The sequence below is a fragment of the Haematobia irritans genome, chromosome 4 (assembly GCF_050003625.1).
Source record: "Haematobia irritans isolate KBUSLIRL chromosome 4, ASM5000362v1, whole genome shotgun sequence".
In the NCBI taxonomy this organism is placed as follows: Eukaryota; Metazoa; Arthropoda; class Insecta; order Diptera; family Muscidae; genus Haematobia; species Haematobia irritans.
The window spans coordinates 169,671,472-169,699,419 of NC_134400.1; the positions used below are offsets into that span (position 1 = coordinate 169,671,472).

A 27,948-nucleotide genomic window follows, 5' to 3' on the forward strand; every position below is an offset into this window, starting at 1 on the left:
GTCCCGATGATTGCCTAAGGTAAGACGGTTGGGGGGGTAACAAACAACAAAAGAAAATTATCCGTGACGCTTGTGCGAGCGGTTACCGAGTACTTGCAATCCCAGCACGTAGTCAGAATACAGTGATGCTAACAGAACAAAACAAATAAAGCGCTCGTAATATACGAAGAAAATTTGGATGGTGGGATTTCTCGACCGCGGTTACTTTATTAAAACGGTTGTTGTCGCTAAAATGAAAACAAATGTTTACCACACGTGTTTCAGCATTTAATTAATGACAGTTCTCGGATTACTTGATATTTGGAGTGAGTGATAGTACAACTAAATAAAGACGCTTGCGCCCGTTTAATATAAACAGTGTTGACAATCTATGTAATATTTTTTTAAAAAGTGCACACAATTCTTTCGAATAATATTTAAAAAAGTGTAAAAAGGCGCACATTTTTTTTGCATTTTGCCCGGAAAATGCACTTTTTAGGTTCTTTTCTAAAAAACAGGTAAAAGTGCGAAAAGGCTTCGAATTCTGTTGCAAAAATATAGGCAAATTGCGGACATTTTCAGCATTGCCGAAACGAGAGTGCTGCGATTGCCCTGTTTGCTCCTTTGAATTCTTTTCTGACCGCTGAAATTATAGCATTTTTTAGGTTGCTGGCAACATTTCATTCGGTACAGACAAAATGAAGGCAAATCACTTTTTTCAGAAAAGAAAACACGATTAGAATTCTCATCGGAAAGGCACAGTCATTATTTAGAAGTTGTACCACGCGACATTACCCACCGGGGAGTTAAAGGGTTTTTGGAGTATCTTTACTATGCGTCCAGTGACACAGATAAGTCACTACTATTATCAAATTGGAGAAAATATGTTATTGTCTGTTGTTTAAGAATATTTCATTTTTGAAGAAAAAAAAATCGGAGTTAAAAATTGTTAAAATATTTTTAGCCCTATATGACGTTCAAGACAGACAAAACTTAAGAAACTTTACTCATTTGAGTATTTTATGCACGTAGTTATTTTACACTTTAGAAAAATATAAACTATTTTCAAATTTAGTAAAATTGGGCACTTCATTTGTATAGCAGTTTTTTTTCACATTTTTAGTTCATGCCATCGAGGTTAGCAAAAAAAAAAAAAACAAAAAATTAAATATGAAAAATTTTCTCCCATTTGGCGAAATTTAAGTTAATCTGCTATACAATTTTTTCTTTATTTTTTCTTGGGAACTGTACTAGAATGTTGAGCTTAAAATAGGATTTTTGTGCATTAAAAACAATGAATTATACATTTGTTTTGCAAGCTTTTTAATTATTTATTATACAAGGAAAAAAAATGCTACATTTTAAAAATAATATTCGAGATAGATTTTTTTTTTCAAATATAACATGGTAATAATTGTATACCATATATTTTAAAACGTTAGAACTAACACGAAAGACACATGAAATTTTGTGAATACAATACTTAAATTTGAAAACTTAAAATAAAATACGAAAAGACATGTGAAATATTCAACATGGAATATAACATAAATTGTTATTATTATTAATATAGTAGTGTTGTAACAACTTTAGTAATAATAGTAATAAAACATTTAGGAGCGTTTGAATCGCATTCTCTCTATATCAAATTCTAATTTAAGTAGTGGACATTTAAAAACCACATACATATATTATGTATATATGGTAGGCTTAGTAGTTATAGTTAATTTTCTAATTCGAGAAAAAATCTTTTCTCCGAAACGAAATTTTAAAACAACGAAGTACCTATGAAATAAGGTGGCATATATTGCACAGCTGATGATACTTTTTTATGAAAGTTTTTTTGCAATCGTTATGATGAACTTATTTTTTATTACTACACAGTTGAACAAAGATATTGCTAGTAGCAGTGCATAACAATATAGCTAACAAAGTAAATAATGCTACTGCTAGGAGTGACACTATATACATCCACAGAAAAACGGGAACGGGAATTTTAGACATACAGAAATCCCCTTTGATATAAATGACTTTCTTTATAAGCAAATAAAAGCGAATTTATGACAAGCGATTCATCAATATTTTTATATGCTTTTTAAGAAAATTTTTTATCGCCAAAAGAAAACATCTGTCTAAAATTTCATTCCTCAGAATAGAAAACTCTTCTTTCAGTGTACTATGTACAGTACGAAAATGTGGATTCTAGTATAAGAACGCCCGAGAGAATTTCATCATCTGCAATATCACTACACTAAAAGAAGGTTTTTCTTTTCTGAGGAACGAAATTTTAGACAAGCGAAGTTTTCTTTTGACACTAAAAAAAAATTCTTTAAAATCAAATAAACAATATTGGCTCTAAAAGAAAATACTTTATAATTTATGACGACAATAATTTATTACATTTGTTCAATATTAATAATAAATTTCCTTAAAATGACGAAGCTTCTTCAAGCAGCCTAATTGGGGACAAACAGAGCAAATGTTTAGCATAATTAGAAATTGATATGGCCTTAAGGAAATTACTTGAAACACAAAAGTGGACTTTCATTGTATAAAATTTCGTTTCGGAGGAAATTAGTATTTTTTCGAGCATTTATTAAAAAGAAAGGTTACATGTTAGGGGCGATTGGTTGCGTTTCAAATAAGTTTTTTATTTTCTATATAACTTTTGTCCTCTTTTGGTAGTGGTCTATTTAAATTCAAAATTTTCGCTGTGTTGGAAATTCGCGACCATTAATAGACCAATTGGAGTCAAAACCACATGCTGAGTCGGAATCAGAATCACCATTTAAATGCTGCACTACACCAACAAGACCGAGGGGCGATCTTAATTGATTCGGTGTGGTTGGCATGCTACTATAACCTGAATTAAAATTCGAACTAGATGTTGATGATATGGAATCTCTTGGTGAATCTGTAGCTGTAGATGAGATTGAAGATCGTTTGGTATTTTGTTGACGTTTTTTTACTGTATCTAGTCCCTTTGGTGGGGGCATTAAAGACTCGTCATCATTCGATGTACCACCATTTTGCGTAATATTATCAGCTGAGCCCCATGACTTATGTAGCATATCGAATTGTTTGTTATTAATTGGAGCACTGGCTCTGGACCCCGGCTGTAGATGGTGATGCATTTTCTTCTTTGACATCGTTGTGGACGATTTTTTCATCATTGTCGGATGCATCGGATGAGTCCGCATCGTACCACCGTGATGAAGATGATGTGGATAATGATGGTGACGAGGGTGGCGCTGGTGAGGGAGACTTGCTGTTGAGGCTGCGTGTGGATGCGGCGGCATTGAGCTCCCATTGCCATTGCCCACACCCAAGAAGTTGCTGAACGCTTCGGTCGTTTTCTTCACTCGGACATTCAAAGAACCAATCCGTAGGAATCCCGAATCTTTTTCGGCTAGAATTAAATTGAAAAGAAAAGAAAATACCAAACATAAATATATACAATTGTACACTGAAAAAAATTGTTTTAAAAAAATTTTTATTACACAGTCAGAATTTAAGTTTGCGGTTTAATTTATCACACTTATAATCAGTTATTTCAATTATTCGGGAAAATAATGAACATCTCGCAATCACTATTATTTTGAACTACATATTCCCACGAATTAATGTTTTCCAGCAGTGGATTATGCCTTCTCAGTAACGCTACACTGAAAGAAGAGTTTTCTTTTCCGAGGAACGAAATTTTAGACAGGTTTGTTTGTCTAAAATTTTGTTCCAGAGGAAAGTATTTTTTTCTATGGGAGTATATTTTATATAGAAGGGCATTTCAACCATGATCGTTTTTGCTTGACGTTGTTCTACTTTAGATCCCCAGACACCAAGCGCATCATAGACACCAACTGTGACCGCCGATGACAAGGTCCGTTTTCATCGAGCTTAATGCCGATCCCCCATGTTCCGAAATTCGGAATCACAATTCGCAAGAATTTATTTTTCTTCTAACGAAAAATTATACATACTCTCGGACTTCAACACAAATTTAGTTTCAACTTTTCATTAAAGAGAACTAAATAACCTAGATTTAAGTTTAAAAGATTCAGTATAAAGAAACTATGGCCAAACGAAAATTTTGCGATTCCGAATTCCGGAACATGGGGGAATGTAAATGCAATTTAGTAACAGGAAAACATTTTGGATACTGCTTTCAAGATGTGCGCTGGCACCATTGTACTAAATTTGGTACATTCCACTTCTCAATAGTACAATGGTTCTACAATGATCTATTTCGTGCAATTTGAAATAATCAGTTCGTCGTCAAAACGCTCGTGAAGTCCTACTTAATTGAGTGTCCAATATAAATTATATTGTACACATATTTTAGGTACTAACCAAATTAGAATCAAATGGGATAAGAAATTTAAAATTTGGAGTTCGATGTGTATCTGACATCTATCTGACTATAAAATATAACATTTGGGAATATTAGATGCAAACTGCATATATGAAATACAATACATCAAATATGGACTCCACATAGACCATTATTTCTAATTAAAAATTGCTAAATTTAACAAACTTAAAGAAAATGTGAACTATTTTTTGGAGAAATACGAATTTAGCAAATCTTTATACTACATTTGTGTATAACTTTTTTCACCTTTTTAGTTCCATTAACTAAGGTATAAAAAAGTTATTATGGTCATGATTTTTTTTTTATTAATTTTTACTAAAACATAAAAAAAATCATGAACATGAAATTGGCCTTATGCCACGGTTGTTTGAGTGTATGAATGTAACTTACCTGTAGGTTTTCTCTTTGCCTTGATTTCTGTAAAAAGGAAACAAAGAGAATTTAGTTTTTTAATACAAAATTTAGAAGAAAATTAGTATAAAGAATTTAAAATGAATCAAAAAGCATGAATATAAAAAGCAAATCAGTGCATGCGTTGTGAGATTATAAATATGAATTAAAGATCGAAGCAAAACAACTTACCCAATTTCTCTAAAAAAAAAAACACACACACAATAAACAAACAAATGTAGATCATTTCAAACAAAAAAACAACCAAGTTTTAAAAATTTAAAATCATATTTATTGTGCATTCAATCATTGTGGCATATTTGATGCGCATAACCTCATAGTAAAATTCATTCAATTTAGTACAATAAAATGCAAATATAAGAAACAAGCAAGCCAATTATGGAATAAGCTCCAATTTCTTGTAAACATATTTTTAGATATTATAGGTTATTGTTTAAAAACAAGATTTAAAAAATATATAAAATTGAGTTTGAATTTTAATAAAATATATATTAGGCAATATCGAATGAAATTGTTTTAGCCAGCAAGCTTTCAATAGCAGAATGACGTTGATTGCTGGCATTGTAATTGTTAGGATTGTCCACTTGCCTACAGCTACCATATCCACTGTTGATCAACTGTTGACGCATTGCCTGGATCTCTGTAGGTGGAAAAGCATAATCCATACAAAAATAGTTACCACCATAGAAAAACATCATCAGATTGCGTTTTTCAGGTGGTATATTGTGGCATAGTAGGAGATGTGTTGTTGGTCCACATAATATAAGGGATGACACAGTAAATACATCAGGATGTTATAGTTTGTGCAGTGCCATTGATCGTTGTTGTCCATTTAAAAATAAAAGTTTTTATTAAATTTATAAATAAATCTAATTTCATTTGTATTATGGTCAAGTGTTTGTATAATGAAATTATAGGTAATCTTTAACAACGACTTTTGCCAAAGATGGATGGGTTTTATTGGATGGTTTGTGTAGTTCCGTTAGGCTCCATGGAGTTGAACATCGGTTATCTATTCCCTTATGTTAATAAAATGATAATATTTAGTAGTCTGTTATAGTCGTTAAACAAAATTGACCATGCAAACAAGTTTTTAACATTTGTTAATGAATTACTATTGAATATGTAGTTGCAGCAACACATTAAAATATTTTTTATTCACGTTATTCAAATAATAAAACAAAATATATTTATATATGTTTGTTTGGAAATGTAAAGAAGGAATTACGAAACTTTATAGTAAGCTGCACTAAAAAATTTTACTTGGATACACAGGTTCAGACCTTTGCTTAAGGATTCGAGTATTGATTGCTAATCAAAGATGCTGCTTCTTTAAAATAAAGACATTTTTAAGAAGCTTTCTTGCCTTAAATTTAAGCTTAGGATATATATGTCATTTATAGAATTTTCATTATGGTTTTGCGATATATTATGAAAATTATGCACTTAAAAATAAATGCCACTTTAAAAATCCAAATTAAAACAGATAGCTGGAATGTTTTCCAAATTTCACGAAAAGTTAAGCCAAAGAAGGAAATTCTTCGAAATAGGTTTTAGTCTATATTGGAAGCGTTTTATTTTTAATACGATGATTATCTATTTCAATCATTTCAAAGGTCTTTTCTTTAACAGGTTGGCTGATAAGTCCCCGGTCTGACACACAGATGGCGTCGCTAGTATTAAATGCACATTATTTTTATAAAGTATCAACCTTCAAATAATTCGTGTCAAAATTTGACGTCTGTAAGTCAATTAGTTTGTGAGATAGAGCGTCTTTTGTGAAGCAATTTTTGTTATTGTGAAAAAATGGAAAAAAAGGAATTTCGTGTTTTGATAAAATACTGTTTTCTGAAGGGAAAAAATACGGTGGAAGCAAAAACTTGGCTAGATAATGAGTTTCCGGACTCTGCCCCAGTGAAATCAACAATAATTGATTGGTATGCAAAATTGAAGCGTGGTGAAATGAGCACGGAGGACGGTGAACGCAGTGGACGCCCGAAAGAGGTGTTTACGGACGAAAACATCAATAAAATCCATAATATGATTTTGAATGACCGTAAAATGAAGTTGATCGAGATAGCAGAGGCCTTAAAGATATCAAATCATTAATCAATATTTGGATATGCGGAAGCTCTGTGCAAAATGGGTGCCGCGCGAGCTCACATTTGACCAAAAACAACAACGTGTTGATCATTCATGAGCGGTATTTGCAGCTGTTAACTCGTAGTAATACACCCGAGTTTTTCCGTCGATTTGTGACAATGGATGAAACATGGCTCCATCGCTACACTCCTGAGTCCAATCGACAGTCGGCTAAGTGGACAGCGACCGGTGAACCGTCTCCGAAGCGTGGAAACACTCAAAAGTCCGCTCGCAAAGTAATGGTCTCTGTTTTGTGGGATGCGCATGGAATAATTTTTATCGATTATCTTGAGAAGGGAACCATCAACAGTATATGGCGTTATTGGAGCGTTTGAAGGTCGAAATCGCGACAAAACGGCCCCATATGAAGAAGAAAAAAGTGTTGTTCCACCAAGACAACGCACCGTGCCACAAGTCATTGAGAAGATGGCAAAAATTCATGAATTGGGCTTCGAATTGCTTCCCCACCCACCGTATTCTCCAGATCTGTAGACTTTTTCTTGTTCTCAGACCTCAAAAGGATGCTCGCAGGGAAAAAATTTGGCTGCAATGAAGAGGTGATCGCCGAAACTGAGGCCTATTTTGAGACAAAACCGAAGGAGTCCTACCAAAATGGTATCAAAAAATTGGAAGGTCGTTATAATCGTTGTATCGCTCTTGAAGGGAACTATGTTGAATAATAAAAACGAATTTTAACAAAAAATGTGTTTTTCTTTGTTAGACCGGGGACTTATCAGCCAACTGTTATATCAAAAATGTTTTTCTTTAACATTCAAAGTCATATGACTGTAACGGACGGCGGCGGTAAATTTTACCCTCTTTTATTTTTTATACCCTGCGCCACACTGTGGAACAGGGTATTATAAGTTAGTGCATATGTTTGCAACACCCAGAAGGAGACAAGATAGACACATGGCGTCTTTGGCAATAATGCTTAGGTAGATCCCTGAGTCGATGTAGCCATGTCCGTCTGTCCGTCCGTCTGTGAACACATTTTTGTGATCAAAGTCTAGGTCGCAGTTTAAGTCCAATCGCCTTCAAATTTGACACAAGTTCCTCTTTTGGGTCAGAATAGAACCCTATTGATTTTGGTTCAGATTTAGATATAGCTCCCATATATATCTTTCGCCCGATATGCACTTATATGGACCCAGAAGCCAGAGTTTTACCCTAATTTGCTTGAAATTTTGCACCAGGAGAACAATAAGTACTATAGTCAGGTGTGCCAAATTTGATTGAAATCGGTTCAGATTGAGATATAGCTCTCATATATATCTTTCTCCCGATATAGACTTATATGGCCCCAGAAGTCAGAGTTTTAGCCCAATTTGGTTGAAATTTTGCACCAGGAGTACAATTAGTAGTGTAGTCAAGTGTGTTAAATTTTATTGAAATCGGTTCAGATTTAGATATAGCTCCCATATATATCTTTCGCCCGATTTTCCGTCATATGACCACAGAGGTCAAAGTTGTAGTCCGATTTACGTGAAATTTTGCACAGGGAGTAGAATTAAAATACTAAGTATGCAGTCAAATTTGGTTGAAATCGGTTCAGATTTCTATATAGCTTCCATATGTTTTTCCGATTTAGGCAAAAATGGCCAAAATACCAACATTTTCCTTATAAAATCGCCACTGCTAAGTCGACTAAGTGACTCAATTTTCCTTTATTTCTAATACATATCTATCGACCAATAAATCATAAATACACTTTTGCGAAGTTGCCTCAAAATTGGTTTAGATTAAAATGTTTCCCATATTTATACCCTTCACCACTACTGTGGTACAGGGTATAATAAGTTTGTGCATTTGTAAGTAACGCCAAGAAGGAAAAGTCTGAGACCCATCGTTTAGTATACCGATCGTCTTAGAATTAAATTCTGAGTCGATTTAGCGATGTCCGTCTGTCTGTCTGTCTGTCTGTCCGTCCGTCTGTCTGTCTGTCTGTTCATGTATTTTTGTGCGCAAAGTACAGGTCGCAGTTTAAGTCCGATCGTCCTCAAATTTGGCACAGGGTCGTTTTGGGGAACAAAGACGATCGCTATTGATTTTGGAAAAAATCGGTTCAGATTTAGATATAGCTGTCATATATATTTATCCCCGATCTGGTTATAATTGGCGTGTTTATCAACCGATGTTCTTCAAATTCCGTACATCCAAATATTTTATGAGTCTCGAAAAACTTGCAAAATATTATCCAAATCGGTTCAGATTTAGATATAGCTTCCATATATATCTCTCGTCCGATTTAGACTCATATGACCACAGAGGCCAAAGTTTACTATCGATTTACGTGAAATTTTGCACAGAGAGTTGAATTGACATTCTACCAATGCTTGGTAAATTTGATTGAAATCGGTTCCGATTTAGATATACTCCCATATATATCTTTCGTCCGATTTGAACTTTGTCGTGATTTAGTTCAAATTTTGCACAAGGAGTACGTTTAATAGTATGGGTACCAAATTTGGTTGAAATCGGTTCAAATTTAGATATAGCTCCCATATATATCTTTCGCGATTTACACTCATATGACCACGGGGGCTAAAGTTATACTCCCATTTACGTGAAATTTAGCAGAGATTGCAGAATTATTATTCTAACTATGCAGTTCAAATTTAGTCAAAATCGGTTCAGATTATATATAGCTCCCATATATACGTACACCAGAGTTGGGGAAATATGGTAGACTTTTTCATATTTTAGACCCATTTTCAATGGGATTTTCCTCCAATTGACTGGATAGTTTACACAGAGAATATATTTAATATGATATTTAAGTGTGTCAAGTTTGTTCTAATTTGGTTCAGTTCTAGATAAAGCCTCCATATATTCGTTCTTCTGGTTTATACAAATATGGCCCACACTTTACACAAAATTCTGTGATGATTTCCCCATATCTTAGTCACACACTGTAATGCCAGAATTTCCACAGAAGTTTTAAATAAGGCTCCAAGTCGCCCGACTTGACCAAATAATATATCACAACCCACACTTGACCACATATCTTGGCGAGAACTAACCAATATCCTTGTAAAATCGCCACTGATAAGTAGCAAAAATTGTAAATATTACTAAAATTGTCCTATATCTCGAATACATATGTATCACCTGATAACTCATAAATGCTCCTTTGTACAATTGCATTAAAATTTCTCTCGCTTCATATTTCCCATATTTTTCACTAACATTGTGTTTCATACCAGGGCGTTAGCCGATTTCAATTTTAATTTTAGAGCTTTTGTAGAAGTACAAAAAATTGTTTCCATTAAAAGTATATGTATGTGGAAATGCAAACCTTTATATAGCTCCCAGCAAATTTGAAGTAGTTGAGATGGTAACACAAGTGTTGGTCTACATGGTGGTGAAGGGTATAATATAGTCGGCCCCGCCCGACTTTAGACTTTACTTACTTGTTTTTTACTAACATAGTGTACCATCCCAGGGCATTAGCCGACTTAAATTTTAAGTCAATAGATTATAAAGTTTGTTCAGATGGAGTCAGATTTAAATGTATGTATTTGGGACAAAAACTTTTATATATAGCACCCAACACATTAGACGGATTTGATATAGTATCGAAAATATGGATTTACAAAGTGGTGCAGGGTATAATATAGTCGGCCCCGCTCGACTTTAGACTTTCCTTACTTGTTTTTTAATTTACTTAGTACCATTAATTCTTATTTTGTTTAACTACACGTCTGATGTCTTTAATATTTTACTTTAGCCATTGACAACAGTGTTATCTAATTCTGTACTCGTTATAGATTTAAAGGGTTTATGGGGTTTTATATTGAAATGCCTTATTTCATACGTTGATGAACATAAGGGCTTTTGAGTTTGGTTATCGCGCACGTCGTATAGCGCGAAGCCTGAACCTTGGTTAGGCTTCGCGCTATACGACGTTAAATTTTCTTTTCTGACGATTTATTGGTCTTCGTGACCTATTCGTTTAACATTTCAACCGTAACTAACTCTAATAGAGAAAAATTCAAAGTTAATTTACAAATTCCATTAACACGGTAAATCTTAACGAAAACAATATAAAAAGGATAAATAAAGTAGAAAACGAAATTCGATAAACTAAGATTAAGGAGAAATAACAAACGTTCTCTCGGAGAACGGAATATTCTAAATTTAAGAGAATAAGGAATTATGAAATAAAAGAAAGATGCAATTAATGTAAAATGAATAAAAAGTGTTGTAGGAGCGATCCTAATACGCTTCCCAATCAAGTTGAAGTAATGTTTTTGAACTCGCTTCAACAAATTCATATTAAAAGCAATATTAAAAAATAAATATATTAAAAATATTAAAAAATATAAGTTTTTGCCAAAATTTCACAAGAATTAAAGGGGTAAAATTTACCACCACTGTATATATATCACCTCAGTACTTGAAGGTTAATGAGAGCTCTCTTTTAAATAAAATGTCATTATTGAAAAAAAAATATGTCACTAACATTGTGCGCCATAAAAATTGGTTTTTGCAATCGGCGAATATTTTTTCAGTGTGCATTGAATTGAACTGTATATATAAATAATTCGGTTACACCGAAAGTATTCATAATGTAATATATTCAAGTTCAAGATACTTCAAAGTTAAAAATATTTTCCTAATTTCAAAAAAAAAAAACTTTAAAGCAAAGATACAAAATCCTCAAAATAAGGTTAGCCTATATTTGATGCGTTTTTATCTTAAATCTAAAGATTCAATATTTCAGTTAATTTAACTACGATTTCTTTAATGTTTTTGTTTACTTTAAGGAAAATTTTCCTTATTTCCAAGACATACAACTTTAATGAAGGGACGCAAATTTCCGAAATTTGTGTCCTAAATTTAATGGAAGAAATTTTTGACGCAAAGATTATAAAGGTTCTTTTAATTAAAATGTTATTATTTTAAAGAAATGTTTACTTAATATAGTGTAAATTGCGTGTACTAAAATTTAGGTTGCGTAATCTTTAATACCACGTAAATATTTTTTCAGTGTAGAGGCACACAGAAATGTCACGAGCATTATTAAGAGGTGTTCGGTCGAGACTGGGATTGAACTCATGACCCTTTGTATGCAAGGCGGGCATGCTAACCATTGCACCACGGTGGCTCCACAAAAAAGGCTCAATAAAACTCTTGTGCTCTTTGAATATGAACGAGACTACCATCATTCTTCTCTGAGTGTAGCAAGATCCATATTAACTAATTGGACTGGACTATATAATAAGTCCTGTAAACTTAGCCGCCGAAGAACTCCTCAGCATTTTTCTGTGCACATATGAGATAATAGTGTACTGCTCAGCCATATCGTGGGAAGATTGGAGGCAGTCTAATGCAGTGTTCAAATTGATGATATCAAGGTCCAAGAATTTGATTTCCCACATTTGTTTAATAATGCGTAAATTGGCATCTCTCTTCTGTCAACTAACACCCTAAAATACGTAGGTGCCAAAACTTCGCATGTCCAATAGTCCTGTTAAACCATCTCCGAAGATCATACTGAACATACCTTACACTAATCGTAGAATTTCTCGATCTGGGCCCATGTTAATAGATACCTCCCCCCTTGACAACAACCATATTAGTGATTTAATTAATTTCAATTACGAATAAATTGAGCTTAATATTTTTTTCCCGGAAAACAAAATAATTAATTAAATAGAATACAAAACCATACATAAAAACACATTTTGGTTAATTCAATGACATAATATATTATTCAAAAATATAATGATATGATGATTGTAAATAAATCCATAATAAATTTAAAATAAGCAAAAAAAAACTCAACGATTTCAAAATAATTAATTTAAACAAATAGTTTGTAGCATGCTATCAATGGGCGTGTAATAAGCAAAAATAATCAAATATAATAGAAAAAAAAACAACAAAATATAAATTGGAAAAATAAAGATGATAAAATATGTTTAATAAAGTAATGTTAGTGAAATTTTTTTTCAAATAAATTTGTATGAAAAAAGTAAGATATTTAAAAGAAGAAAAAAAAAATAAATATGTCAACCGACTACACCCTTTTTGGAATTTTAGTTCTTGTGTTTCTGATAGTGGAATGGATGGTTATGTACACTCAGAATAAAAGGTATACAATATTATTCCTTTAGTATTTGGTTAGTAACATTATCAGGATTATTGTTGTAGCGATTGGAGGCGGTAGCAGCACGTAGTGTTTTACGCAAAAAACTCTCTTTACGACGGGCCACAATACCTCCACCACTGCCTCGGTTATCATTTGGTGACATACTCCGTGGTGTCGATTCCGGCGAACTTTGTGGCGAAGACATCTTACCGCCTGGCATTAGAGAACCTTCATCATTGTTGTTGTTGTTATTATTGTTATAGAATTTCATCGATTGTATGGCCTGTTTCTTCTCGCGACGTCTTGCCGATGTTGTTAGAAGCGATTGGGTACGCGATAGGGGATTACTGCCACCACTAATTGTAGCATAGTTGAGATGAGAGCGTTTTTTGCCGCGCGTCAATGCACTACCTACTGTACCACCTCCAGTATTTTTCATATTAGATGGCAGTTCAAAGTGATAGTTGTTATTAAGTTCGTTGAGCAGAAACTTCGAACAATACTCACTGCTGTACGTAGATGCCGAGACACTGGTCTGCTGTTTACTGTAATCCAATGCCTTGTTACCTGCCCAATCAAGAAGATCACGATTGGCCTCTGAAAAGGAAGATAGAGAACAATACAAATTTTCATTGATATAACGAAATATTACCAAATAAATTACATTTCCATTAATAATACGGTACACTCAAAAAAAGTTTACTTGGATCCAAAGATTTTGACATTTAAGGATTTTGGTATTGATTGTGTATTGGTATTGCGCCTTCTTTAAAATAAATACATTTTTTAGCGACCTATCTGACTTTAAATCTAGAATCAATAAAACTAAATTAAGATACAGATCTCATTTATCGAATTTTTATTCTCTTTTCGCGGTATATTAATAAAGCTATTCACATACAAACAAATGCCAATTTAAACAAGTATGAATGGCCGTAAGTTCGGTCAGGCCGAACCTTATGTACCCTCCACCATGGATTGCGTAGAAACTTCTACGAAAGACTGTCATCCACAATCGAATTACTTGGGTTGTGGCATCTTGAATCGTTTTCTAAATTGTGAGTTAGTTCATTACGAATCAATATAGACTTTTGCACGGTACGTACACGCTCACAAAAAATCGCTTCTGTAACATATACTCCCAAACATATTTTGCTTCAATCATATACATTTTTGGGTATTGCCCAAACATTTATATGTTTGATCTCTTCCAATATATAATATGTTTGAAAGCATATTGGTCTAAACAATATATGTTTGGGTAGTCAAAGTTCCAAACATTTTGTATTTTTGCATCCAAATTCAATAATGTTGTCTTCCAAAAAACAATATGTTATTATGTGAACATATAATATGTTTTGCACCCAAAAATATTATATGCTTAAAAAAATTCTCCCAAACAATATTGTGCTCAAAATTTTATTTATTTATTTATATATTTACAATCATAATGAATTATGAAAATAAACAGGTAATATAGGTGCTAACAACATAGGTTTTCGACCTGAATGCTCAAAATTTTGTTTCTGCCTAAATGTATATTCCCCCACATCTTTCTCACTTCCACGACATTTTTTAGTTCTTAGCACCTTTTTCTGTAATACAAACATTGTAGAAGAAATTATTCAATTGTATGATTTTTTTATTTTAATTTTACCTTTTGCCGGACGGGGATTCGAACAGCGGACCACACAGTTTGTAAGGATCAAAGAAGTAGCTGATCAATTGCCCAAGGAAAAATAAAATGTTAATTTTGTAATAACAAGCAACAACCACCAACTTAATTCAATATCGCTCCCTGTTAAATAGCGCTCCAAGCTACTAAACACATATATGTTTATAGGATATTTCTAAATTAATATATGTTTGCATCCAAGCATATTATATTTACAAACATTTTATGTCCCAAACATAATATGTTCTAACATATTAACATATATGTCCCAAACATGTTATGCTAGTTTATGAACATTATATGCTTGCACTCAAAAATATTGTGTTTAAAAATTTGTGTTCCAAACATATAATGTTTATAGCCAAACATATGAAAAACAGTCTTTTTCATCCGTGTAGAGAGCCAGAATTGATATATGGGGGCTATATACAATTATGAACTTGATATGGACCAATTTTTGTGTGATTGGGGATCGATTTATCTGAGGGCTATATATAACTATAGACCGATATGGACCTAGTTAGGCATGGTTGTTAACGGCCATATACTAGCACAATGTACCAAATTTCAACTGACTCGGATGAAATTTGCTCCTCCAAGAGGCTCCAAAACCAAATCTCGGGATCGGTTTATATGGGGGCTATATATGATTATGGACCACTTTTGGCATGGTTGTTAAATATCATATACTACCACCACATACCAAATTTCAACCAGATCGGATGAATTTTGCTTCTCCAAAAGGCACCGGAGGTCAAATCTGGGGATCGGTTTATATGGGGGCTATATATAATTATTGACCGATGTGGACCAATTTTTGCATAGTTGTTAGAGACCATATACTAACACCATGTACAATTTTCAACCGGATCGGATGAAATTTTCTTCTCTTAGAGGCTCCGCAAGCCAATACATTTTACTGTTTAATTTTTCACTATTTCCTCCTTTTTCCATTTTACTGTCCAAACTCTAAAAAGAGTATAGTGCCCTTTCGTTATTTTTATGAAGATCCCTTTGTAATTTTTGTATATTTTCCACCGTTTGTTTTAAATTCCTTTGCCTGAATATTTTGACTTACTCCTCGTACGTTCCGATTTCTTTTAACGAACCAAGAAACAAACGAGGGCAGTTCGGAAACAAACAGCGCGGTATAAACAGAAAAAAGTTAAGTGTTTTGGAAACTTCCATCTCTGTTATGAACACATGTTAAATTTTGTTTCGATCTGGCAACTCCTTCATATAGAAACAGGTGTTCAAAAAAGATGCATCCGCAATTTTTTACAATGGACAAATTAGAAATGCGTGCTGTCATTAAATATTTACATAAAAAAGGTTTATCGAGGCAAGAAATTCATAATGATATGTGTCCCAAACATTTAGTGTTAGTTTAGGAACATTACATGTTTGCACTTAAATATATTGTGTTTAAAAACTGTGCCCGAAAAACATTTTGTTTATATGAAAAATATATTTTTCGAACAATGTGAGTACTATGTTCGAGTTTCGAGTTGAAAATCACTTTATTTTCGCGATTACTTTTCCTGAAATAATCAAAATTATAAATGAAAACAAACATATTCCCATATTGTCTTGCCGAAATTTAGAGGAACAAGAAACTGCACTGAAAAAAATATTGACCTAATATGGAAGATTATGCAACTTAAATTTTAGGACTCGAAATTTACGCAATGCTAAGGACAAAATTCTTTAAAATAATGAAATTTTAATTAAAAGAAAGTTTATAATCCATGCTTCAAAAATTTTTTTCATTAAATTTAGGACACAAATCTTGAAATTTTACGTCCCTCTGTTGAAGTTGTAGATCTTTGAAGTAAGGCAAATATTCCTTAAAATAAAGAAAAACATTTTTAATTTAAAGAAATCGTCTTTAACTCAACTGACATATTGAATATTTAAATTTAAGATAAAAATGCTTCAAATGTAGGCTAAGACTTATTTCAAGGATTTGCATCTATGGTTTAAGGTTTTTTAGCATTAAGAAAACAGTTTTTACTTTGAAGTACTTAGCATAATTTGGATTTTGAAACTGGAATTTGTTTGTACATGAATACCTTTATTAATATATCGTAAACAGAGAATAAAAATTCGATGAATGAGATCTGTATCAAATTTTAATTTCATCGATCCTAGATTTAAAGCCATGGGAGGTCCCTAAAAAATATCTTTATTTTAAAGAAGCCGCATCTTTGGCTCGGAATCAATACCAAAATCCTTAAAGGAACGTCAAAATCTTTGGATCCAAGTAAACTTTTTTGAGTGTGCGTATTAATTGAGTTAAGTTTTCTACTTTATATTGAACTATTATAATAAAGTACGAGTAACCGCGAAAATTTCAACTTGAAAAGCGAACATAGTGCTTACCTTTACATAATAATTTAAATAAAGTTAAAATGGTTTTAGTGCAATTTTTTTGAATGGTGTACTATATTCTATGGTTGAATACCCTCCCGAATCAAATATACGCAATATAATTCCAATACAAAACAATGCCGCATTTTTATCTATGAATCTAGGAAGGAGATCCTATCACAGAAAACATTCATTCGTGTGAGTCAATATTGAATTTGACAATTAGTTTGTATCATTGCTGAGGAAGGCATAGATCAAAGTGTGATAGTTACTACCTAGAGTACATTGATAAATAAAAAAAAAACTAATTATGATTGACAGCTGATGTAATGGACGCACCAAATTTGAATCTTATTCAAGTGATATTTTCTTATCAGATGATAGCAATATTATGGTATCAAATCAAATATTTAATAACTAATAAGTACGAAAAGAGTAACGACTTAGGTCGAATGTAGGAGAGCCGAAATGTTAACAATTCAAACGACTGTATTTTTTGGAGTAAAAATATTTTTTGTTGATTCAATTTACAACATTTGTTCATGTTGATAAGTAAAATATAATACTATAAAATTATTCTCCGTGCATGCTCGACTTGAACGAGTTGTTTTCTAATAAGAGGCTGCATTACATTAGTAAGAGGGCGAAATCCAAATTTCCAATTAGGTGTAATTAAAAAGAAAAAAGGAAAAGTCACATTTAATGTATGATGTTTCCGTAAATATTATGTCGAAAGATATGTATACGAGGACTATTCCGAAACTTCTTAGCCTATCAATGAAAGAGAATAGTTAGTTTTTCAAAAATATTTATACCCTTCACCACTACTGTGGTACAGGGTATAATAAGTTTGTGCATTTGTATGTAACGCCAAGAAATAGTGGTCATAGACCCATCTTTTAGTATACCGATTGGTTTAGAATTAAATTCTGAGTCGATTTAGCGATGTCCGTCCGTCTGTCTGTATATGTAATTCTGTGCACAAAGTACAGCTCGCAATTTTAGTCCGATCGTCCTCAAATTTGGCATAGGGCCGTTTCTTGGGACAGAGACAATTGCTATTGGTTTTGGAAAAAATCGGTTCAGATTTAGATATAGCTGCCATATATATTTATCCCCGATTTGGTCATAGTTAGCGTGTTTATCAACCGATTTTCTTAAAATACCGTACATCCAAATATTTTATGAATCTCGAAAATCTTGCAAAATATCAGCCAAATCGGTTCAGATTTAGATATAGCTCCCATATATATCTTTCGTCCGATTTAGACTCATATGACAACAGAGAGGGTAGAATTGACATTCTACCAATGCTTGGTAAATTTGATTGAAATCGGTTCAAATTTAGATATAGCTCCCATATATATCTTTCGTCCGATTTGAACTTATATGGCCACAAAAGCCAGAGTTTTGCCGTGATTTGTTTAAAATTTTGCACAAGGGGTACGTTTAATAGTATCGTTAAGTGTGTCAAATTTTGTTAAAATCGGTTTAGATTTACATATAGCTCACATATATATCTTTCGCCCGATTTGGACTTATATGTTCTCAAAAGCCAGAGTTTTGCCCTGACTTACTTCAAATTTTGCACAAGCGGTACTTTTAACGATACTATTGTAAAGGGTGATTTGTTAAGAGCTTGATAACTTTAAAAAAAAAAAACGCATAAAATTTGCAAAATCTCATCGGTTCTTTATTTGAAACGTTAGATTGGTCCATGACATTTACTTTTTGAAGATAATTTCATTTAAATGTACCGCAGCTGCGTCTTAGGTGGTCCATTCGGAAAGTCCAATTTTGGGCAACTTTTTCGAGCATTTCGGCCGGAATAGCCCGAAGTTCTTCGGAAATGTTGTCTTCCAAAGCTGGAATAGTTGCTGGCTTATTTCTGTAGACTTTAGACTTGACGTAGCCCCACAAAAAATAGTCTAAAGGCGTCAAATCGCATGATCTTGGTGGCCAACTTACCGGTCCATTTCTTGAGATGAATTGTTCTCCGAAGTTTTCCCTCAAAATGGCCATAGAATCGCGAGCTGTGTGGCATGTAGCGCCATCTTGTTGAAACCACATGTCAACCAAGTTCAGTTCTTCCATTTTTGGCAACAAAAAGTTTGTTAGCATCGAACGATAGCGATCGCCATTCACCGTAACGTTGCGTCCAACAGCATCTTTGAAAAAATACGGTCCAATGATTCCACCAGCGTACAAACCACACCAAACAGTGCATTTTTCGGGATGCATGGGCAGTTCTTGAACGGCTTCTGGTTGCTCTTCACTCCAAATGCGGCAATTTTGCTTATTTACGTAGCCATTCAACCAGAAATGAGCCTCATCGCTGAACAAAATTTGTCGATAAAAAAGCGGATTTTCTGCCACTGATTTTGGTAATAAAATTCAATGATTTGCAAGCGTTGCTCGTTAGTAAGTCTATTCATGATGAAATGTCAAAGCATACTGAGCATCTTTCTCTTTGACACCATGTCTGAAATCCCACGTGATCTGTCAAATACTAATGCATGAAAATCCTAACCTCAAAAGAATCACCCTTTATGTGCCAAATATGGTCAAAATCGATTCAGATTTAAATATAGCTCCCATATATATCTTTCGTCCGATTTCAACTTATATGGCCTCAAAATCCAGGGTTTTGCCGTGATTTGCTTCAAATTTCGTACGTTTGGTATTATCGGTAATTGTGCCAAATTTGGTAGCCAAATAGATACACGCAAAGAAAAAAAACGTTTGGAAAACGTGTACCGAAAACGTTTTTCTTTTGTTAGAGTTTTTTGAATTGCTTCGAAAATTTTAAACTTTTATCACCAAAAAAATTCGTTTGTTACAAAATTTTTATTTTTTCAATTAAAAAAGTTATTTGTGAAACAACAACAGAGTCCATTTCGTTTATATCAAACACTGTTCTTTTCTGACTTTTGGTCTTTAATAAAACACATTTTACAGTTCAAAATATAATATAGTACAATGTAATGTTGAACATTTTTTTCGGAATCTTCCGAACATATGTAGAATGTATGTAAAAAAAAAAAAAAAAAAAAACTTTGGTCGAAGCAGGGATCGAACCCACGACCCTTGGCATGAGAGTCAGACGTAGCAACCACTGCTCCACGGTGCCAAACTAAATGTTTGTTTCTGTTAAATAAACTTTGTTTATTCGGTTCGTGGGCGCCGCAAGCTATGCTATATAAATATAACTTATATGGATATTTATCTATTGATGACCATAACAGGTACATAGCTCAGTGGTTAGTGCGTTGGCTTACAAAGTGCATGGTCCGCGGTTCGATTCTCCGTCCAGGCGAAAGGTAAAAAAATTTTAAAAATTTATAAAATCGTATAATTTCTTCTACATTGTTTGTATTACAGAGAAAGGTGCTAAGAACTAAAAATCTTCGTGGAAGTGAGAAAGATGTGAGGGAAAATGCAATTAGCCAGAAAAATTTTTTTTTTGAGTTAGTCTTTATGAAATTGTTTTTACATCCTGGAAAAGAATAAACGTTTATCACAAAAAGTATATACTTTTCTTCCAAATACACTTCCTTACAGCGAAAAGCAAATGAGAAACGAACCTTGTTTGTCTAAAATTTCGTTTGGGAGGAAAGAATTATTTTTTTGCGTGTATGGCTCCCATATATATCTTCCGTCCGATTTGCACTCATATGACCAGGGGGGGCCAAAGTTATACTCCCATTTACGTGAAATTTCGCATAGATAGCAGAATTATTATTCTAACTATACATGTCAAATTTAGTCAAAATTGGTTCAGATTATATATAGTTTCCATATGTACATCAGATTTGGGGAAATATGGGAGACTGTTACAAATTTTAGACCCATTTTCAATGGAAGTTTCCTCCAATTAACTGGATAGCGTTAGCCGATTTAAATTTTAATTCTAGAGATTTTGTAGAAGTAAAAATAATGGTCTCCTTTATATAGCTTCCAGCAAATGTGAAGTAGTTGATATGGTAACACAAATTTTGGCCTACATAGGGGTGAAGGGTATAATATAGTCGCCCCCGCCCGACTTTAGGCTTTACTTACTTGTTTTATTTTTCAATATAAGCTCCTGAATCTTCAATACACTTAGCCCAACGCTTTTCTAGCAATTCTATCCCTTGATTAAAATAGTTTTCCTCAAGGTCTTCAAAATAGTGGTTTACAACTGTAATTGCATCTTCATTTGAGGTAAAACGCTTGCCAGCAAGGAATTGTTTTACCCTTTTGCACACAGAAAAAAATTTCCGTAGTTAAACTAACGCTAAATTTAACTTATTTTTATTGGAAAAAATTTATTTGCTTGTGGTTAAATTTTATTATTTTTATCGAAATTTTCTACAGCTTGATGAAATCTTACTTTTTTTAAGTATGTCTCAAAAGTTTTAAGAACTAAACGTGAGTATAAAGATCAATGACTGTACACGTAAGTTCAATATGAACTAAAGCAAAAGAAGATTTTCGTACGATTCCCAAAAATAGTAAGAATAAACTACTGTGTGGTTAAAAAGGTCATGATTTGGCGCCAATGATTTTCTTCTTTACTTTTAGTTAATTTTTTCTTCTATGAGATGATGTAATTTCGTGAACTGCAGTTAAAAAGTATAACAGGGCATTGAAATTTCCTGGTTTTAACAACGCTTTGTGGAAATCTCAAAATGTGGAGTAAAATTTAGTTCAATTTTCGTGCGAGGTAGTTCATTCTTCCTATAAAACAGTTCACTTCTTTTTCGGTGCAGATAGTCAATCAATAAAATACCTTTGAAGTCCCAAAAAACCGTTGCTATAACCTTACCAGCCGATTGAATTGTTTTTTCCTTCTTTGGGGCACTTCCTCCAGCTTCAGTCCATTTTTTGGATTGTTCTTTCATTTCTGGAGTATAGTGGTGGATCCATGTATCATCAACAGTTATGAAACGACGCTTAAAATCCATTTTATTTCGCCTAAAACGATCCAAACAAGCTTGAGAAATGTTCATTCTTATGCGTTTTCTATCGACCGTTAACAAATGTGGCACCCATCTTTCAGAAAGCTTTTTAATCTGTAGTTCTTCATGCAAAATTAAATGGACTCGATCATTTGAGATGCCCATGATATTAGCAATTTCACGCACTTTTATTCGTCGATCATTTAATACCATATCATGCACTTTGGCTACAATTTCTGTTGTTGTTGTTGCTGTTTTTGGACGTCCACTACGTGGTTCATCTTCAGTGCTTGTACGACCACGTTTAAATTCAGCAACCCAATTTTTTACTGTTGCATATGAAGGAGCACTTTCACCTTATCATTATGAATTTCTTGTCCCGATAAATCTTTTTTATGTAAATATTTAATGACAGAACACATTTCTAATTTTTCCATTGTAAAAAAATTGCGGATGCGTCTTGTTTGAACACCTGTTTCTATATGAAGGAGTTGTCAGATCGAAACAAAATTTAACAGAGTTGGAAGTTTCCAAAACACTTAACTTTTTTCTGTTTATACCGCGCTTTTTGTGCTAGGCTAAGAAGTTTCCGAACTGCCCTCGTACCGATCATCTAAGAATTAAATTTTGATTCGATTTAGCGATGTCCGTCGGTCTGTCTGTCCGTAATTTTGTGTGCAAAGTACAGCTCGTAGTTTAAGTCCGAGTTTCACTTTGGCTCAAAGACAATCGCTATTGATTTTGAAAAAAATCGGTTCAGATTTAGACATAGCTGCCATATATATTTATCACCGATCTGGCCATAATTGACGTATTTATCAACGTATTTTCTTAAAATATGCAAAATATCAGCCAAATCGTTTCAGATTTAGATATACGAGTAGCTCCCATATAACAGGTTGGCTGATAAGTCCCCAGTCTAACAAAGAAAAACACATTTTTTTTGTCAAAATTCGTTTTTATTAATCAACATAGTTCCCTTCAACGATTATAACGACCTTCCACTTTTTATACCATTTTGGTGGTACTCCTTCGGTTTTGCTTCAAAATAGGCCTCAGTTTCGGCGATCACCTCTTCATTGCAGCCAAATTTTTTCCCTGCGAGCATCCTTTTGAGGTCTGAGAACAAAAGTCGCTGGGGGCCAGATCTGGAGAATACGGTGGGTGAGGAAGCAATTCGAGTCCCAATTCATGAATTTTTGCCATCGTTCTCTATGACTTGTGGCACAGTGCGTTGTCTTGGTGGAACAACACTTTTTTCTTCTTCATATGGGGCCGTTTTGCGATTTCGACCTTCAAACGCTCCAATAACGCCATATAATAGTCACTGTTGATGGTTTTTCCCTTCTCAAGATAATCGATAAAAAATATTTCATGCGCATCTCAAAAAACAGAGGCCATTACTTTGCCAGCAGACTTTTGAGTCTTTCCACGCTTCGGAGACGGTTCACCGGTCGCTGTCCACTCAGCCGACTGTCGATTGGACTCAGGAGTGTAGTGATGGAGCCATGTTTCATCTAATGTCACATATCAACGGAAAAACTCGGGTGTATTACGAATAACCGCTCAGAATCATCAACACGTTATTGTTTTTGGTCAAATGTGAGCTCGCGCGGCACCCATTTTGCACAGAGCTTCCGTATATCCAAATATTGATGAATGATATGACCAACACGTTCCTTTGATATCTTTAAGGCCTCTGCTATCTCGATCAACTTCATTTTACGCTTGAATTTTGCATACCAATCAATTATTGTTGATTTCCCTGGGACAGAGTCCGGAAACTCATTATCAAGCCAAGTTTTTGCTTCCACCGTATTTTTTCCCTTCAGAAAACAGTATTTTATCAAAGCACAAAATTTCTTTTTTTCCATTTTTTCACAATAACAAAAGTTGCTTCACAAAAGACGCTCTATCTCACAAACTAAATGACTTACAGACGTCAAATTTGGACAAGAATCATTTGAAGGTTGGTACTATATAAAAATAATATGCATTTAATACTAGCGACGCCATCTATGTGCCAGACCGGGGACTTATTCGCCAACCTGTTATATCATTCGTCCAATTTACACTTATATGGTCTCAAAAGCCAGAGTTTTGCCCTGACTTGCATCAAATTTTGCACAAGAAGTCTGTTTAATGGTATCATTAATTGTGCCAAATTTGGTTAAAATCGGTACCGATTTAGATATAGCTCCCATATATACTTGCACTTATATGGCCTCCACAAAGCCAGACTTTTGTCCTGATTTGCTTGAAATTTTGCACAAGGAGTACGTTTAATAGTGTCGTTATCTGTGCCAAATTTGGTTCAATTGGTCCAGATTTAGACATAACGTCCATATATATCCTTCGTCCGATTTGCACTTATATGGTCGCAAAAGCTAGATTTTTGACCCGATTTGCTTCAAATTTTGCACAAGGAGTACGTTTGTCAGTCAAATTTGTGTGTCAAATTTGGTTGAAATCGGTTTAGATTTAGATATTGCTCCCATGTATATGTACACCGAAAAAAAGTAAACTGTTTTATAGGAAGAATAAACTAACTCGTACGAAAATTGAACTAAATTTTGCTACACATTTTGAGATTTCCACAAAGGGTTGTTAAAACCAGGAAATTGTAATGCCCTCTTGTACTTTTTAACTACAGTTCACGAAATTACACCCTCTAATAGAAGAAAATATTAACTAAAAGTTAAGAAGAAAATCATTGGCGCCAAATCATGACCATTTTAACCATACAGTAGTCATTCTTACTATTTTTGAGAATCGTACGAAAATTTTCATTTGCTTTAGTTCATATTGAACTTATGTGTACGGTCATCGAACTTTATACTCACGTTTAGTTCATAAAATATTTGAGACATACTTAAAAAAACGAAAATTTCATTGGGCTGTGGAAAATTTCGCAAAAAGTAATAAAATTTAAATACTAACAAATAATTTTTTACAATAAAAATAAGTTCAATTTAGCGTTAGTTTAACTACAGAAATTTTTTTCTGTGTACCTCAGAGTTTAGGAAATATGGTACAATGCTTCATATTTTAGACCCATTTTCATTGGGAGTTTTCTCCAATTGTCTCGACAGTTTCCACAGAGAATATATTTAATATGCTATTTAAGTGTGCCATCTTGATCTATATCCTATATCTCGAATACATATGTATCGCCCGATTAATCATAAATGCTCTTTTGTACAACTGCATTAAAATTGCTCTAGCTTTATATTTCACATATTTATACCCTGCGCCACACTGTGGAACAGGGTATTATAAGTTAGTGCATATGTTTGCAACACCCAGAAGGAGACGAGATAGACACATGGTGTCTTTGGCAAAAATGCTCAGGGTGGGCTCCTGAGTCGATATAGCCATGCCCGTCTATCCGTGAACACATTTTTGTAATCAAAGTTTAGGTCGCAGTTTTAGTCCAATCGATTTCAAATTTGGCACAAGTATGTGTTTTGGCTCATCGGTTCAAATTCAGATTTAGATATAGCTATCATATATGGCCCCAGAAGCCAGAGTTTTACCCTAATTTGCTTAAAATTTTGCACAAGAAGAACAATTAGTACTATAGTCAAGTGTGACAAATTTTATCGGTTCAGATTTAGATATAGCTCCCATATATATCTTTCGCCCGATATGGACTAATACTGTCCCAGAAGCCAGAATTTTACCCCAATTTGGTTGAAATTTTGCACTAGGAGTACAATTAGTAGTGTAGTCAAGTGTGCCAAATTTTATTGAAATCGGTTCAGATTTGGATATAGCTTCCATATATACCGTTCGCCCGATTTGGATTCATATGACCACAGTGGCCATCCTTTTACTCCGATTCAATTGAAATTTTGCACACGGAGTAGAATTAGCATTGTAGCTATGCGTGCCAAATTTGGTTGAAATCGGTTCAGATTTAGATACAGCTCCCATATATAGCTTTCGCCCGATTTACACTCATATAACCACAGAGGCCAATCTTTTACTCCGATTTAATTGAAATTTTGCACAGGGAGTAGAATTAGCATTGTAGCTATGCGTGCCAAATTTGGTTGAAATCGGTTCAGATTTAGATATATCTCCCATATATAGCTTTCGCCCGATTTACACTCATATGACCACAGAGGCCAATTTTTAACTCCGATTTAGTTGAAATTTTGCACAGGGAGTAGAATTACCATTTAGCTATGCGTGCCAAATTTGGTTGAAATCGGTTCCGATTTAGATATAGCTTCCATATATATGTTTTTCTGATTTCGACAAAAATGGTCAAAATGCCAACATTTTCCTTGTAAAATCGCCACTGGTTAGTCGAAAAGTTGTAAAAATGACTAATTTTTCTAAACTTCTAATACATATATATCGAGCGATAAATCATAAATAAACTTTGCGAAGTTTCCTTAAAATTGCTTCAGATTTAAATGTTTCCTATATTTTTTTTTACTAACATTGTGTTCCACCCTAGTGCATTAGCCCACTTAAATTGTGAGTCTATAGATTTTGTAGAAGTCTATCAAATTCTGTCCAGATCGAGTGATATTTAAATGTATGTATTTGGGACAAACCTTTATATGTTATATAGCCCCCAACACATTTGACGGATGTGATATGGTATCGAAAATTTAGGTCTACAAAGTGGTGCAGGGTATAATATAGTCGGCCCCGTCCGACTTTAGACTTTCCTTACTTGTAACTCCCAAAAAAATTGAAGGAGTTTAGATAGAAACACAAATTATGGTCTACATAGTGGTTAAAGGTAAAGGGTGATTCTTTTGAGGTTAGGATTTTCATGCATTAGTATTTGACAGATCACGTGGGATTTCAGACATGGTGTCAAAGAGAAAGATGCTCAGTATGCTTTGACATTTCATCATGAATAGACTTACTAACGAGCAACGCTTGCAAATCATTGAATTTTATTACCAAAATCAGTGGCAGAAAATCCGCTTTTTTATCGACAAATTTTGTTCAGCGATGTGACTCATTTCTGGTTGAATGGCTACGTAAATAAGCAAAATTGCCGCATTTGGAGTGAAGAGCAACCAGAAGCCGTTCAAGAACTGCCCATGCATCCCGAAAAATGCACTGTTTGGTGTGGTTTGTACGCTGGTGGAATCATTGGACCGTATTTTTTCAAAGATGCTGTTGGACGCAACGTTACGGTGAATGGCGATCGCTATCGTTCGATGCTAACAAACTTTTTGTTGCCAAAAATGGAAGAACTGAACTTGGTTGACATGTGGTTTCAACAAGATGGCGCTACATGCCACACAGCTCGCGATTCTATGGCCATTTTGAGGGAAAACTTCGGAGAACAATTCATCTCAAGAAATGGACCGGTAAGTTGGCCACCAAGATCATGCGATTTGACGCCTTTAGACTATTTTTTGTGGGGCTACGTCAAGTCTAAAGTCTACAGAAATAAGCCAGCAACTATTCCAGCTTTGGAAGACAACATTTCCGAAGAAATTCGGGCTATTCCGGCCGAAATGCTCGAAAAAGTTGCCCAAAATTGGACTTTCCGAATGGACCACCTAAGACGCAGCCGCGGTCAACATTTAAATGAAATTATCTTCAAAAAGTAAATGTCATGGACCAATCTAACGTTTCAAATAAAGAACCGATGAGATTTTGATAATTTTATGCGTTTTTTTTTTTTTTTAAAGTTATCAAGCTCTTAACAAATCACCCTTTATAATCGGCCCCGCTCGACTTTAGACTTTACTTGTTTAATTTATGAATTTTTTTGTGTGTAATTAAATTGATAAATTTTGTAAAGAACACATTTACAAATGCACGGAAGGACGGACAGTGTTAAACAGAATTAAGAAGCCATTACAGGCTGACCACAATATTGTGTAGGATTGAGTAAAAATTAATTTTGTACTTACTGTAAGTATTGCAGAGCAAAGCAAACACATTGACCCTTCCAAATTGCATGGCTATGTGAAGAGGAGTATAA

At 33.9% G+C, this 27,948-nt stretch overlaps 1 protein-coding gene across 2 annotated transcripts; it reads right to left on the reverse strand.

Moving 5' to 3' along the window:
* Positions 1–1,285: 1,285 nt before the first annotated feature.
* On the reverse strand, positions 1,286–27,948 carry sowah (ankyrin repeat domain family member sosondowah). 2 transcript variants are annotated; one of them, XM_075307419.1, is made up of 4 exons: positions 27,878–27,948; positions 13,506–13,595; positions 4,739–4,765; positions 1,286–3,388 (listed from the first exon to the last, which is right to left on the reverse strand). In XM_075307419.1, the coding sequence occupies exons 1-4, from the start codon at positions 27,924–27,926 to the stop codon at positions 2,679–2,681; spliced, it is 876 nt and encodes a 291-aa protein (XP_075163534.1). In that variant the 5' UTR covers positions 27,927–27,948; the 3' UTR covers positions 1,286–2,678. The 2 variants fall into 2 exon arrangements, with proteins under 2 accessions (XP_075163534.1, XP_075163535.1); XM_075307420.1 differs by lacking the exon at positions 27,878–27,948 and adding an exon at positions 5,348–5,399.